The 17434-nt window shown below is 39.9% G+C and overlaps 1 protein-coding gene across 1 annotated transcript; it reads left to right on the top strand.

Annotated features, from left to right (window-relative positions):
• The first annotated feature begins 9707 nt into the window (after positions 1-9707).
• Positions 9708-14881, top strand: LOC118796581 (stathmin-like). The gene is made up of 5 exons (XM_036555552.1): positions 9708-9775; positions 12005-12049; positions 13341-13513; positions 13760-13951; positions 14112-14881. Exons 2-5 carry the CDS (start codon positions 12034-12036, stop codon positions 14169-14171), a joined length of 441 nt encoding a protein of 146 aa, XP_036411445.1. The 5' UTR covers positions 9708-9775; positions 12005-12033; the 3' UTR covers positions 14172-14881.
• The last annotated feature ends 2553 nt before the right edge of the window (positions 14882-17434 follow it).

The raw sequence follows: 17434 nt of genomic DNA, 5'->3' as shown, positions 1-17434 counted from the left end.
GACTCGTTCAGAGTGGAAAACGTACAGGATAATGCCTGTCTCAAAACTTTTGTGGAATTCAGACATTTACTGACCAAAAAGAGAAAATTACTGCCAGTCTTTTGAAACTCTCCTAAGAAACTATGTTGAGACCAATTTAAAGTAGCCTGTTGACAGATTTTAGGAATCATGAACTACGGCTATGCAGTTGTGTCATCTATGGTCTCTCGCTTTAAAACAGGAAATGTATCTTTGCGACACAAGTGGATTTCATTATTTTCTCCTTTGAGTACATTTACAAAATGAAGGTGCAGTGAATATATGATGTATTATGACATATTGTTATTTCGATCAATGTCTACTGTGCAAATATTTGGTGCATCAACAATTATTGGGATTTAATTCACTACCCTTAAATATATATAGAAACACAAGAGAGCTGAAACTGGTGTTTTTTTGTGACCCTCATCAACAGGCACCTTGTTCTGTAGAGTTGTGCACTGCAGAAAAATGTCTCATATCAGGATTATAATGACTGGTATCTGCTTGTGTACATTAACAGATCGGGAAATGTTTGAAAGTAATGGTTCATTACTAAGGCAGGTTTTATTCTATATTGACAGACCAATGTAAAAATATGTTTTTTTATAAGGAAGGATCCTTCTTGGTCTAATGTATAGTGTCCTCAATGTTACAATTTCTACATTTTTAAATGATGGAAATTTTGTTCAAAATTCTGAAGGAAATGGCACATAACTAGGTTCACCCTGTACACATAACCTGTCTGACAATCAATGAAAAAGGCCCGTTGTGTTGCAGAGTGACAATTCACAGCTGACCCTGAATTTTATACTGCTCTGGCACCTGTGTCCAATGTTAACTCACACACATCAACTTTAATGTATGTGTTTTATATTTATAGTGTACAACATACAGGTTTGTGTATGATGTTGTTTTCCTTTGGAATATGTAGAAGTGAACAAATGAATTCTGCTGTATTGTGAATAGTGCAGCAGCATTTTATAGTATCTAAAATGCACACTTCATCAATTCATCAAGTTTGATGTGATCGAGTGCTCTTGGAAATTCTTTCCCTTAAGCAACTCTTTCCGACTGCATTTCATGTGATCCTTAGAAACAATAGTGAATATAGCCCAAAGTAACAAGATATGCTATGAAGCATCATACAGTGACTTATAACAGGATATTATACAAACAATTAGTTTTTCACAGGATGAAGGCACGCACACACACACACACACACACGCACATATACACACAAAGTGTTGTGAGGAAATAGGCAGAAATACTTCCTGTCTGTCCTCTAATGGCAACCAAAGAAGAACAAAAGAACTACAGTTTTCGTCATGTATAGAGCTGAGTAACCCTGAGAGGAGAACAAGCTAGAAGTCATATTCAAAATATATTAATATATTAAAATATATAATATTAAAATATATAATATTTTAATATTAAAATATATTAAAATATATTAAGGACATCACAGTTTTCTATGTAAAAACACAAGGTAAATTACAACAGCAAGTGAAATAGATGAACACTATTTTTTTTTTACTGGTATGCAGATATCATATGTGTATGAATATGTAGATTCTGTTATGTGCTATGTTGTAGATACCATAATAAATCTCACACAACATTCACACAACATTGTGGTTCTTTTTGTTTGTCTCAGCTGACATTTAGACATCAGTATCTAACCAAATGTCTAAGAACTCTTTTCAGTGATTTGTATTGTGCTAGTATAAAAGTGTTGACTTTTCAGGATTACTACTATAATAGTTAGAACAGTATGCAATGGTGATCACTGTACTTTATAGGATTTAGAAAGTATAGATAAAGTGTCCAAAGTATAGGAGTCCATAAATCCCATCATCAAAAAGAGGAATCACAGACAACTCTACGCTGCTACTATAAGATTTAGCAAGGTCCCATATTTAACACTAGATGGAGACATTCCCTTAAATATCACCGTGAATTTGTTACTATACAATGACAGAGGTGCAGGTTTGTGACACAAAAGACCCTAGAAGCTGTAAAACGTAACAAAATGTCTTGATTTTCATTTCCAGGTGAAAATGGCCACAAACATGTAATTTTAACTATAGGCTCAGCAGACTGGTATATAGTATAGGATATCTGCCTCTCAGTCTGGAAAGGGTCGCCCTATTTTGCTTTGACCTACTGGGTCATGAGATATTCATGTTATAGGCTTGGGGCGGTGTTTAGTCATGATGCAATAACCTTTATGAGGTACTGTCCAGTCACAATGGCCATATTTCATGGTGTTTCTGCATATTCCTACCCTTTTCTGTTGGTGTTCGTGACTGACAGGACAATGGCATGCACAGAAATTATTTAAGGAAAATGGAAGACCAAAACATGTCAAATCACCTTTAAAAAAAGGAGACTTCACAAATACCATAATAAGTGTAGCTATGTCTTGTCAATCAGTAACTCAGTTAACCAATGAAAAGACTTTTCAAATAAATAAATAAGCAGACACAGTCTACCGCCTCCCCCTTACCCAGACATGGCACACTCCAGATATGTTTTGAGAGGATGGGGTGAGGTGGTCTTTAAACACTTAGGCGCTTGCTAATGAAATATTAACCAGTTTTGTGGTGACCTCATTCTCACCTCACTGTCTCAAATTACAGTACAACAAACACAAAATCCCGAATCTACAGACTCCACACAGACTGGGTGACATCATCGTTTTGCTGACAAGGCCCGGGAATCACATGCCTGGAGTCACATGACCAGTACAGCACATCTCAATGTCTGTCTCTGTTCCCTTTTTCTCAAAAGGCCTCCCTGTCTGACTGCTTCAGAGTGCCATCCGTCTTTCATTAGAAATAAACAGGCTTCTCACTGCTATGTTCCCTCTCAGATCATCAGAGGAGGTGACGCTGCATTTCATCTATACATCATATTGATTTTTACACTGTCATTTCTGAAAACTATGGAAATGTGCAGGCCACGCCCATTCTTTGGAGGGATGTCTCTCGTGATCCTCCTCAGACAACAATACAAGGTCCTTAATTGTTAAAATATAAAAATGTATAAATGAATACTTATCAATATAAAGTACATATATTTTAGGTATGTATCAACATTCAAGCCATATACTGAGCATACCTATTGAAAATGCACAGAATTGACCCCTTCATACGTTTAATTATGTAGATATTTTTGGAATGCATTTTACAACATATGTAATTTTACAATTACTCTACTGTTATTAGTATCATATTAGAAAAGTGGCTCCAGGCCAGCTCAGCTGAGGACAAGCTGGGGGTGAGACATTCACTGACAAACAAGTGTTTTGTTTTCCACTTGGATTCTGTGGGACTGGCATTGCTCAGCGATTTCTGATAAGAAAAAAAACAAAAAAAAACAGGAGCAGCAGAGCTCAGCGAGAGAGAGAGTGGAAGTGAGAATTTCCCTGTGCAAGATGGGAGAAAATCGAATGACCTAGATATTGCTGCTGCTGGGCTTCACGCAGAGCTGATCTATACAGATGGACATTCGTGGAAGCAGTTCAGTTTGAATGTCCCTATTCAGGGATAGAACATGTGGTGTGCTGGCTTGGGTTTGAATCCGCAGCCCTCTGGTCAATAGTTCAGTTACCTGACCACTTCCTCCTCATCGTCAGGAGCTGTCTCTCCCAGTGCACTGTGTCCTGTTGCTGATGTCTTCCTATGCCATGTCAGGGCATCGCGCAGCCTCAGGTGAGAGTACATCTGGAAAAAAAAGGTAGCCGGTGACTTGAACTGGAACATTTTTTTTTCTAAGTGCGTTTCATCAGTACATCATATTGATTTTCACTCTGTTCTTTCTGAAAACTGTGGAAATGTACAGGCCACGCCCATTCTCTGGAGAGACGTCTCTCTTGATCCTCCCCAGAAGACTATACAAAGTCCTTAACTGTTAAAGTGTAAAACTGTATAAATGAATACATAGACAGATTAGAAGAAGTTATCTTATATGCTTTGTAAAGCTGGCACTCACAGGCGGATTTTATCTGCTACAGATAATGGCAAAAAGTGAATTTTGGAGGGAGATATAAGACAATTATTTGAGGAGGTGCTCCAAGCCTCCATATTTGTTTGTGCAAGTAATTACCTCGCCATAGACAGATTAGAAGTTATGTTACATATTTTGTAAAGCTGGCGCTCACAGGCCAGTGTTATCTTCCACAGATAATGGCAAGAAGAGAATTTTGGAGGGAGAGATAAGATTATTATTTGAGGAGGTCCTCCAAGCCTCTACATTTGTTTGTGCATGACTGCACACCTCATGAAAACTCCAGGGGATATTCCTTCCAGTCTAAACCGGACACAGTAATAATTTCAGACAAAAGGTTATCTCTACATTTTACTGTTTGTGTGGATAAAAAAAAAATCACAAAAATCTATTTTCATTATTCTTTTAGGTATTTATGGAGGTGCATTTTAGGATGTATGTCATATTTTATTGTTTTAATCTGTTACTAGTATCTTGTTTTTTCTTTTGTTCAATGAATGTGCATGGCCACATACTGAAGGTTTGTCATTATGGACTACTTGGCCTTTTCTTGTCATTCAGATGATCTTCTATTGTTACTCCCTCTAAGTGCATCGCCATGGTTTCCACCTCTTGCCACCCTCTTTGTTTGCTTCTTGTCCCTCCTTTGGCTCAGCCATGACATCATCCTCCCGGTGGGGCGCTGTGATGGTAACAAGTCCTGATTCAGCAACTGTTACTTAGCCCCTCCCCTTTACCACCTCAGTGTCCCCGCCCCTTTCACTCTGTCACCCGGTCCTGTCGCCTGTGGCAGAGGCTGATTTTAGCAGAGCCCAGGCCCTGCCTTGGTGTGGGAGAGTAGTGAATGTGTCAGTGCTTAAAGGATTTACCATCACCAGTGGTGTGATGGGGGGGACAGTTTTGATAAGAATAATCCCTGAATGAACTAATAGCTTTTAAAATGTGACACCATCTTAAACTCATTTCATTTTGACTACAATGAAGAGAGAAAAAAAACATTGAATTCAGTTTCTGACACACTGGTTTGCTTGACTGCCACCTTCATGTGAGCTTTTTCCCCACACGTAGATCGTTGGTCAGAGCACCCTTTGGAAAAACAGGCAAGTACAGCTGACTGATCTGAAGCAAAGACACTCAAAAGAAAGCTTCTGAGCCCATGAAGACAGGGCTAGCTGTGCCAATCACCCAAACGGATTCTCCCCTCGCCCTTTGTTGTGGCTGTAAATGCCTGTTTTGTTGCAAGCGGCAGTTTTAACGGAAAAGAGCCTTGGCAGCCAATTCTGTGATTATCTATTGTTTGAGAAAAACAGCTGCCAGCACAACAGTCTAGCGCCGTGTCAAGGATCGTTTCCTCATAATAATTCCCATCCTGAGTATCAATTTGTACTTTTCACTTAAATTGTAATGGGCGCTTCTCACACTTTTTGCTTAACCTGCAAGGCAGATTTAAAATAAATCAACCCAGTTCCTGGTTTAAGAGCTTGATTTGAGCCAGGATGGAGACTGGAGGTATTACCTTTGAAAATCCTGTTTTTCCTTAAATTAATATAAATTCTTCAGACTGTGATCAAATGCCAAAAAAACCCCACTTTGAAGATAAAGAATGTCATATTTGTTGTGCACACTTTTTGTTAATGAAACAGAACATAGTGAATTACATTCCTTTTAGCCATGGCTTGCTTGTGAATATTTATTTGTGTCTGCACGATTATACCCACAGATGAACATACCACTAATGGCAAGCATGTCTTGTATGGTAAAGATCTGTTGCGTTATGAGTCCCTTAAGAGCTTCCTGCTTTCAGACTCTGCTAGTTCTTTGGTTTAGGCTTTTGAAAGTGGGAGGGGGTGTGTGTGTATGTGTGTGGGGGGGGGGGGAGCAGTCAGTAAAGGTTATGCTAATGGGGTTGGAGCATAAGAGGCACTGGCTGGACAGATTGCGGCCCGTTTCTTTAAGCTTGGCTCAAACCATGGCAAGGAGGAGGTAAGTGGCTGTGCCACAGGGTCACCTTGGGACACTGCTGCCTGCCACGCCCTGGGGGACAGAGAGGAATCACTGACAAAGCCTTCAAAAAAGATGCAGAGGACTGATGGCACAATGGGGAGGCGACAGGGTGGGATTTTTTTAAAGGTTCCAGCAAAAAAAAAAAAATTGTTGCCTGTGCCGTGAACACAGCCTCAAAGAGAGAACAGGTCAAAGGGAATCCACGCAATATTGTTATATTTAATATAAAAATGGACCAGACACTATAATTAATTATGCTCTGTTATGGAGCACAGCTTAGGGTTTTTATAAGGGTTTGCATTGGATTACATGTTTGTAGATGTGTTTGTGTGTATATTGGGGTGAGGTGAGTTGGTGTGTTTGAATATATGTATGCGCCCTATAAGGCACGTGTGTGTGCATGTGTTTGCATATTTTGAACTGTATGTGACTGTACTCATCTGTATGTGTGTGTGTGTGTGTGTGTGTGTGTGTGTGTGTGTGTATTTGCACCATGTGAGCAAATGTTATTGCAGAAGAGGAGACAACATACATTTGAAGCCCAGAGGGTCAAACACAGAGCAGCTGAGTGTTACATAACATTGTGGTACCGTATATGAATGTTACGTATAGTAAGATGTGAAATGAACATAACAACAGCATTCAAATGTGCGTCACACATCACAAACATACGATGTAGCTGAATGCACACGGACTATAAATTGTAGCACATATGGGAAGAATTCAGACTACACAGCACATTTTAGAATATGCTCTGTATTCAGTTACATATACGGATATACTCGCAACTCAGTTTTGATTTATTAAATTACCATACCAACACAGGACTGGGGGAAAGAAAACACACAAACATGGTGATACGGTGGAGAAACCAATCGGCTCACTGGTTGGGTACTGGATTGGTGACGAAGTCACTGAAGTAATATCTTAACTTTTGTTAGGCTAAAACCCCGCCTCCTCCCCCGCATCCCTGCACCCCGCACCCCTGTACCCCCAGGTGTGTTTCTGCGAGGCTGTGGTGCCTGGGCAGGTACTATGGCACCACCTGCTGGATTCGTCTCACCCTAACGCACCATTTGTCATTCGCTATTCTCCTCATCTTGTTAGAATGGCACTAATTAATATTTTTAGAATTAATACTGTGTGCCTTATATGTAAAATGCAGCTGACAGGATTTGCCACACATTAAATCACTGGCCATTTCTGAAATGCATTTCAATGCTCTTCAAACCACAGACCTCCTGTGTTGGGTTTTAAAATTCAGGTTAATGATTTCAGCAGACAAGAGCCACATATCTATATCTATAGGTGTCAAAGCTACTGTAAAATGAATACTACCAATAACATCACTCATTTAAATGGCAACATAATTACGGTAGTGGTTGAGGAACTGTACTGTAAAAAAAAAGTTGTGTATGGTGTTACAGGTACACTTTGATTGGGTTTGATTAAAAAAAAAGGCCTCACAAATCCTTAGCATGACATGTGACCCTCACTGTCCAGTTGCAGTTGGCCAAAGTGCAAATTTGGGCTGCTCCTCCCAGGAAATGGATGTCAAAGTGCCTGACAGAGATAAAATAATACTTTTAATAATACTAATCATTGCTCAACCATGGCTAGAGACTGAGAGACTGCTGTAATTGAGGCCTGAAGGGGCCTCTTTAGTGCAGAGTCTCAGAGCGCCCGCCAACAAAAGTAGGCCACCCCTGTGTGCAAAGCTGGAGTTCGGTGCCATTTGAAAGGGAATTCTTGTACACTGGTGCCTTTAGAAGCTGACACTGGAGGAAGATATAGACTGATGTGGCTGCTGGTTTTTTTTTTTTTTGCTGCAGTACCATAGAGTGTATGTTAGCATCCCTGGAGAGTGTGATAAAGCAGATGGAGTAGTGGGTACAGTCTCACTGCCTTCTGCCACTGCATGCTATTGTTGACACTGAATAGTAATTGTAATATATATTTATAGCAATGCCGTGGGGTTTGCCCTCTGACCAAAAAAAAAAGTCATAATAAAACCCTCCAGCTACACACCAGGTTGTGTACGTTGCATCATACGCATATATACGTTTATATTATTCATCCTATTTTACCAGTAATGGAATATAAAAGGAAATATACAGATACCAAACACAAAAAAATGAGGATTTTAGCACAGCAGAATTGACTTAACTCAGTGACTTGATTCCATTCTTATTTGCATATGTAACGTTTTAAATAATCTAATCAAAGCCCATAAAAATGAAACAACTAAAAACCCTGTGCAGGGTTTTGTGCGATCTACAGCAGCAGTTTTAGAATATCCTCCTTCCTCTCACAGGAGGCTAGCAGTGAAGTCACATTATATCAACAGCCTTGCTTGGATGTGAGAAATGTATTGCTCACACATGCTTACTTGCAATTACCGTGCACACCACAGACAGTAATTACAGTCATTCTCACAACATCATTAAAGATGTAAAGAAGAAACATTGCTGCTGTGATGTTAAACAGATACTGAACAGCCACGTTGCAGATTTGTTTTTGATTATTTGTATTATTCATTTTTATATTTAGCATTATTTATTACATGTAATATTTTTAAAATGGGCTTGTACGTAACACTGGGCACAAGCTTCTGCCAAATATTAAATAAATAAATAAATACTCCCTGTTCTTCACTTAATGACTTTATTTAGCTCCTTAATTCAGCACAACCTCAAAGTGTAGCTGTGCAGTGAGCAATCAGAGGCTTCACTTAGACCTAGTTTGAGTGTTTTAATTCTGAGTTATACAAAATAGAATGAGTTAACCATTTAATTTCTGTCTTTGTTTAAAATATTACAGATTTGCTCATATCTCTGCTGCAGCTGTGTCCTCCACACAGTGGGACATTTCCAGCCCTAACCACACTAGGACAGTCATTGTTTGGGAAAAGATTTGTAACAGTGGCATGACGAGCATAAATGTAGTGTACAAGGGGGGAAGGGAGAAGACCAGTTGACCATCTGGAAGCGACCACCTGGCTTGAAGGACACAATGGGACGATGTAGGAAAGGCAAGCAAATATGAGAAGTGATTCACCCAAACAAATCATGTGAGGTTATCTGTAGGCTATTAAACTGCGACTGACACACTGAAAACGGATGAACATTTTCAGAAACGACCCAACGTCGGTATAATTCGTATATCTGCTTCATTCAACAAGCACTGTTAAATGTATTACTCTACCCAGACCTTTAAACCTGTGACACGAGAACACCTACCGTCACCGGCACTTCTTCACCGATAAATAAACCAACAAATACTACAAATTTCTGTGCTAATACAACCATACAGGACTGGCACCTGTCATTGAGTTGTGTGGTGCCTTATTTCAGACGAGATAATAGTTAATTACATCGTGCTGTTGGCAGTTTTGTCTAATCCCACGGTCATTCATCGAACGACATATATATTTAAGTAAAGATACATGTATCTAACTAGAACTGATAGCGACATATAAAAAGTAAAAATCGCCATTTTGACATAGCTAACGCTTATTCCTCGTGGTTTTGTTTTGACGGCTTAAACGTAAAAACTACAAATCCCAGCATGTCAAGGAAACAGAGAGGGGCTGCTATGTAGCCATAGTAGCCAATGGGGATCCAGAACGAGCCGTGACGATGTTGTTTTTTGGTCCTTTTTTGCGCGAACTGCAGACGGAGGGAGGCAGAATTCGGCGCTGTAAGCAGGTTTGCCAAGGAGGAGCGGAGCATCGCTTATCGAGGTGGGTGTGACTTTTTTGTTGTCAAGTAACGCTAGCTATCCCGACGTAAGAAGGCTTAGTGCTGACTTTAAGGATGGAAAGTATTACCCAGTAACATTCGCTAAAGCACTGTTTATAATACTATTACCTTAGTAATTTAGCTAGTAGGGTGGCCGGCGCGCTGATTCCCCGTCGTCTTCAAAAATTAATTGGGAACCTGTGGCTAAAGATTGTAAACCTGTTATTCAGTTTATTTAAATCAATTAAACAAATGCTGATCTTGGTGTAATTTAGCTAACTGGCACGGAAACCAGAGCTAGATTGGTAACGTTACCTTGATAGGAATTTAATAATAGTTTTTTTAATTATTATTTTATTGAACGCCTCAGAGCACCATATCCACACATGCATTGGCTACTAGGTAGCCTTAAAGATTTTGTTCAGTTGTAAAAAAGGCGGGTGATCAGCTCTGCTGGCAGACTGATTGGGACAAAAATTAGAGGATTTTACAGGGATTGTCTTTATCCGCGAGTGTATCATGTGTTTGCAAATCTCTCTGGGTTGGTCATACGAACACATGAATGTCTGTAGTCCATGTTTGGGTGTGATCACGGAATTTGAAACCGTTATATGTTAGTTTACTGGCTAGGCTGACAGCTAATAATACAAATTTGTGAAATTCTCAGAAATTCATTCATAGATCTTTCGATGACATGATTTTTTGATGGCTGGCTAGCGTTAAACAATGCAAGTAGCCACGGTAGCTAGTTAGGTGTAGTACTGTCTATGAACGTAATGGAGGCTACGAATATTTCGTTGCCTTGAAACCATCTCAACGCCAGGTGCCCCGAAATTTCATCAGAGAGTATGAAACCATTTAAGCGGTTAAATGGCTTTCATGTAATTTGATGATAGCCAGTTCGCGTTATCGAGACGGATATTCGCTGGCTAGCTGCTTCGATTGCAGGTGGAGCTGGGGTCGCGCCCAGACAGTTCTTTGTCTGCGTCTGCGTTCTTATTAGCCTGCTCATTACACAAAGACTCTTCTGGTGTACAAATCCGCCCTGCTATTTTGTATGAGGTTATTCGACGATAGGTAGATCATTTATTTCTAAGAGAGACACGCATGTATTGTTTTAGGTAATCTAATTCTCGTGCAGTTATCCTTTGCTCAGTAGGCACGCTTGGTTCCAACCTTAAGATGCGGTGATACGGGGAGCGCCTTCATAGCTTGCGAGTCAGTTCCTCGCATCTTGGCTTTGTAGTGTTAGATAGCTGTCAGATCAACAGCTCGGTACCGTTACCTCGTCCATGACAGTCTCCCCAATCGGAGCAGAGGGATAAGCGAATGCCTTGTGGATTTTTGGTTCATCGGATCCGAAAGCTTTGATTCATTTTCCTGCTTTGAAACTGGCTAGCCAGCTGGCTGGGTTTTCTGCCCGTGATACTTGGGCAGAATGGAGATGGCTAGTGACGAAACAAACAAGGTTAGCTAGATCAGCTGGCGAGCCAGCCTGTCCGTTGCATCTTTTAGACGGTACCCCCGTTGCTTTCTGGGCGCTTCTTCTCTGCACGCCTGCGCGCGCCTTTGCCCGACTTTTTACAACTGTAGTAATTGATCTGCACGGTTTCTTATCTTCTTACCCTTATTTTGTCCGTGTATTTGCAGGTGTGTAGTTTTGAGCCACTAAAGCTCAGTACAGACTGAGTTTATATTAGATTTGGTTGGTTTTGTTTTCCACGTTGGTCACACATTTATAAACAATAACCTTGTAGTTGTGTTGCTGTTCATATTTGTGCGTTGCTAGGCACTATAGTGCAACACACGGTTTGTGTAATAGGCGAACTCAGGATTTGGTATTTGGCAAATACTTATTAATAAGAGATGCACGGGCTAGGGCTGTGTCACGCTGCGCGTAGTTTAATTTGCCAAAAGGTGTCGCCGTAGCATGCTGAAATATGTGGCGCTGTTTTGTCAGACGAGTTTGTTGCTAGCCAGCCAGCTAGATTATCTCGAGTGTTAGCCAGATAGATGGATGAGGAGGCTGTGTCCTGAAAAATTCAAAAATATTCCACAAGAGGGCACTGATGCTACTTTTAACGGGGTGCACCTGCTGAAACGCAAATAAAACCAATGCTTTCGAATTGCTGCCCAGCCTTGAGAATAGATTGCGCTGTAGGAGAGTCAGTGTTATTGGCTTTTTCTGATGTCTTTCGGAGTTTATAGTTGTCTCAACTTTCTTTTTTTAGGTACTTTGACCTTCAGTCTTAAGTCAAAAATGGCCACCCCGAATGGTAAGCAAATTTCAGTGAATTTTTTTGCCCCATTACACAGTAGGGTTACCCTGGTGGCATGACCATATGATGACTCTGGTTCTGACTCACGTCAAAATAACCTCTTGCTTAATGTGTAACAGTTTTGATTTCTGTAGGGAATGAGCCTGTCTAACCTATCAGTGAAGTAAAGACAGTATGCAGATGTTACTTTAAAAATCTGCAGAAGGAAGTGGCAGGACAAGCTTGGCAATGCGTTTAACTAGCTGGCACCCTGAACTCTCCAGGGAATCTCAACAACAGCAAGTTACTTACAGTCATAAAATATTAGACTTGATTGAACTATGATTAAACATACATGTACCTAAGGTACTCTGTTGGCAATGGAAGGAATTAATAAAAATATATTTAATAAGATATGCATGATATTAACACATATAACAGTAACGTATCAGATAAATAATAATATACAGCTGATCGGACAGTGCATGGTGCCTTCACTGAAATTTTCCTGATTTCACAATGACACAAATTATCAGCTCTATTTTTTGCCAGCATTTTTTGACCAAGCTTACTGTACAGTTAAAAGAAGCTATCATTATTTCTTTATTTTTTTGGAGAAACATAGATTTTACTATTATAATAGAGATGGCATTTGAGCCAACAGTGGGGTCAAATAAGTTTACTTGTATGTCAGTTGATTTTACGGTTACATAGAAGTAGTTATAGGCATAGTTTGCACAGAGAAAACATTTCATTGTGATTTATTGATTGTGTTACTTGTGCTCAGAAGGTATTGTTTTGCTGTAGTACCAGGGGGTATCAAGACACCAAACTGGTCTGATAATTGTAGCACACACAGTATCATAGCATGGAATTACGGGACATATATGTTCTTTGCCGGCCCCCTTTGAGGTGAGGACTGTTTAAATGTCAGTGTTGGTTCTGCAGTACCAGTGAGATGAGAGATGTTAACTTCTGGAGAAACAGGAAGCAGAAAAAAACAGGTCTCATTGGGGCAGTGCAAACACGCAGTCCAGGAGTGAAGAGTAGCTGTTCAAAAAGTAATCAGATACTCACTGGAATCAGTAAACAGTTTAAGTAAGCATTGCTGTGCTGCTCTAACATAAGTGAACGGCACTGCCAAAGGAAGACAGTTTATGCCGATAGCCACACTGTGTTTTGCTCAGTATTTAGTCTGAGCAATATTAAAACTAACACAGTACTGTGCTTATACACCAACATGGTTTTTTATGTATGGCTGCCCACTTTTTGATTAGATGCTAATGGCCAGGTGTCTTTTGTCCCACAGATATCCAGGTCAAGGAGCTGGACAAACGGGCCTCTGGTCAGGCCTTTGAGGTGATCCTGAACCCTTCCACCCAGGATGCCAAGGGTGAGTTCCCCCTCTCCCCCCCGAAGAAGAAGGACGTCTCCCTGGAGGAGATCCAGAGGAAACTGGAGGCTGCGGAGGAGAGGCGCAAGGTACCACATAACTGATCCAGGATCAGTTCACTAAATGCTTGTGAAGCAGAATATTTTTTATTGCTGGATTTATTATTCTGTAATGTTTTAGCAATGTATGTTCATGCTTGGTCTCTGTAATCACTGCTTGCAACTGTATGTATCAGGACTACTATATCCAACAGACCAGTTACAGTTGCACACTTAGAAATGTAACCACACACACTTTGTGAGGGCCCTGTAAATTTTTTTGTCGTCTCCTTGCAGTCTCATGAGGCCGAGGTCCTGAAGCACTTGGCTGAGAAGCGAGAGCACGAGAAGGAGGTCCAGCAGAAGGCCATGGAGGAAAGCAGCAACTTCAGCAAGATGGCAGAGGAGAAGCTCAACCAGAAGATGGAGGCCAACAAAGAGAATCGCACCGCGCGCATGGCAGCTATGAACGAGAAATTCAAGGAGAAGGTGGGGGGGGGGGGGGGGGGGGGGTGCTTTCATTTTCTTCCTTTCATCCCATTTGTCGTTTATCCGTGCGCTGACAACTTCCAGCTCTCAGGGGTGTGTAGTTTTGAGAGTGCGCTTCAGAAGTACGTTAAACCCTGACACTGGTGTTGGTACTTTTCAGGACAAGAAACTCGAAGAGGTGCGAAAGAATAAAGAAAATAAGGACGGAGAAGAAAACTGAACCGGGGTGGAAGAGTTTTTTTTGTTTTGTTTTTTAAAAAAAAAATCCATTTCCAAAGAGGGTTTTTCTCTCCGTGTCATGGCCAGTATTTCAGTGTTTGGTTTTGTTCACTGCTGACCTTGGACAGAAGAGAAGATAAAGTAAGTTCCTCTTGTTTACCCCAGCTCCAAGTGTACCCACGATAGGTTTTCATGTGGCTTTTTCCTTGTCGCGTTGCATCAGTTTTCCTATTTGCAGCTTTTGATCATTTTTGAAATAAGCAGTGTTTTTTTTTTCCCTGTGAGACAGCATGTCCCTATGCATTGATCCTTAACTCTAGATATTATACAGTGCAAGTTGGAAATTAAGGTATTAGAGCTGCATAAAGTAGCACATGGTTGTGTATTTCGACCCATTTTTTTTAGCCGTTAATCGCGGGTATGTTGCAGCTATATCGTGATAAATGTTGTAAATTCTATCTTGCTGGTTTCGCTGTGAACATTCCTTTTTGTGTGTGCTTTGTGGGTCTGCACGCCGAAGTTGGGGGGGGTTCATATTTAAAGCACATGATGTACCCAAGGACTCACCAGGACAGCCAACCTGTGGATGGAATGACAGGGACAACACACTGAAAGCGACAGCAATATACTTGATTACAACATGGTGGATAACTTAGTTGGCTTGAACTGTGTACTAAAAAATGCTAATAAAACCTCATTTGTTTTGTGAAATATGGTGTGTTTTTAATCTGTTGAAAAAGACTGGGATGAGAGAGATCCTAGGTATGCCTGCTGGTTTTTCAGAATCTCTTTTCTCTTTGTGCTGCTTCGTTAGCTGACTTCCCTCAATGTTAGCTCTTATTTTATGAATTAAAGATAATTTGTTTGGCAGTGTTCTCGCAGGCTGACCTCTTGCAGTGAGATTGGTACCGTTAAACAGGAGTAGAACAGAAAGTGACAGCCATGCCAGAGCATCTTGTGAACTCATCTGTCTTTGTCTGTCTTTGTTGCTGTGTCTCTGGCTGTGTTCTGGCTGCCTCTCTCTCTCCCCCTGTCTCTCTCATTTTGGGCCTTCTATTTCATTTTGCACCTGAATATTTCATACTAAGTCTCATCATCGGTGACTGTTAAATACCATTATGGTCATACTGTGAAACACAGAAGAAGGCTTGTGAATGTCCTCAAAGTGCAGAGTTAGTAAAAAGTAGTTTATGACATCACATAAGCAGGTGAATTCTATTACCTTCTTGTGGTGCCAAGAGAAAACAAAGATGCACTTTGTGGATGAGAGTCCAAAAATGGTGTGTTCTTCTTTATCTGTACTTTAAATGTTACTTGTCAGACCAGTTCATTAAGGATGGGGGAAGTGTGGTATATTTAAGGAACTGGGCTTATAATATGTAGATTGTAGGTTCAAAAACCGAGGCTGGCTGTTGCACCCTTTAGATTGCACCCACAGAAAAGTGTGAGACCGTGCTGATTTCAACAGATGCTTCTGTCATGCCCAAAGCTGCCATTTGCCTGTTTGTTGTCACACATTCAGATATAGTAAAAACTGTTTGCCAGCATTACATTATATAAGCACACAAAATTATACATAAGATTAACAAATGTAGGCAGAATACACCATTACCGAAGTGAAATTACAGGAAAAGTGCTCACATTATGAATGCACCACAGCACGCAACTGCTTAGCTAAAGATATAAATGTCACAATGTTAAAATGTTAAAAATGGTTACATTTAAAATGGGCTTGTTTCAATCTTAGATCATTTATAACCTTCCACTTTACAAAATATTTCAGCAAGTCCACATCACTTTGGCTCTCTTCAAAAAGCTTTATTTGAATAATAAACACAAACTTAGGTAGGTGATTTGATCGGGCCAGAAATACGACAGCCTCAACCAGAGCCCAAACTACCTATGAATACAGTACTTCTTCATATATTGTTTGTATTTTCATATGCATCTCCATATGACTGTCAGTTGATAATAATTATAATATTAATAATAATAATATTAACCAGTGAAGAAAAAAGTTGGTTACACCGGTATGCATTTCTGCATTTTTTGGATATAAACTCCTCATAGGTCAAAAACCTTTTAAAATGCTTCTGGCTTAAAACATTTATCTTCAGGACTATGATTTCAGAATCCCTGGTGGCCATAAATATTCATTAGTTAAGGTAAGTATGAGGTCATTTTCTGATGTCATATTTCCCGTTACCAAGGATATCATGGCAACCGTGAGTGGAGTGAGCAAATAACGGTTAAGATGCCACTCATATTTGACTCACTGTGGAGCTTTGTGTTATTTTCATTTTAATGTATTTCTTGCAGAAAACACAGGAATGAATTACCAAAGATTTTATTTCCTCACTTATTTCCAAAAAAAAAAAGTCAGTCTGCTGAGTTCGGTAAACGTCTCTTCTGATTTCCCATTTGATCGCTACTGAGCCAGCACATAAGTGGGGCATGTGACACTATATTTATTTGAGTATAACTAGTGTTGCCAACGTGCTTACAACATATAGGTATACATAAATATGATCGCAGAACACTAGAAATTGAGTTGAAACAAGAGCTTAATACTGTGCAGTCTCTCTCCAAAGAATAAAAATGAATATTCTCCCTCTATTTCTCTTCCTCTTTCAAACCCTACCAGTCCACATTCCCACTACAGTGAAAACATTTAAAGAGTGGCATGAAATGTTGGCTAAATGTGTCTGTGCTGAGAAAAAGTCTAGGGTGAAACATCAAGCACTAATAAGGCCCAAAGCGAGTGGGCCTCCCAAACCTCATTAAATATTACTATGCAGTCTTAGACAGGCCTATCCTCATATACTGTGGATGGATGAAAATGTTAAATACTAACTCAGACTGAAAAGTTATTAAATAATTTACCCTTCACAGAAAATGAAGGTATGCTTTGTAAAAACATTAATTGTACCATTAATAACAGAATGGAAATCTGTAGAAGGATTTCTGAGATAAAAGCTGATTGATCCTGAAGCATTAATTGCTGTTCTGAAAAGAGAAACAAAATATATGAAATCTTTATGAGCTGTGCGGGAAGGATTATTCAGATACAATCACTGTTTTAATGAGAAGGGAACAGACTGGTTTGAAAATGTGTCAAGGCAACTTGTCTTACCTCAATCCAAATTTCATAACTACCTGCAAAATAGAAGCAATTTAATGAGAAGTCCAGTTAAGAATAGGATATCCATCCTCTTTTGAAATATATTATAAAAAATTGTATCAAGTCAAAAGTTAAATACTCCG

The sequence above is a fragment of the Megalops cyprinoides genome, chromosome 21 (genome assembly GCF_013368585.1).
Source record: "Megalops cyprinoides isolate fMegCyp1 chromosome 21, fMegCyp1.pri, whole genome shotgun sequence".
Classification (NCBI taxonomy): Eukaryota; Metazoa; Chordata; class Actinopteri; order Elopiformes; family Megalopidae; genus Megalops; species Megalops cyprinoides.
Note: the sequence above shows the minus strand (reverse complement) of the source record. Positions and strands in the feature narration are given on the sequence as shown.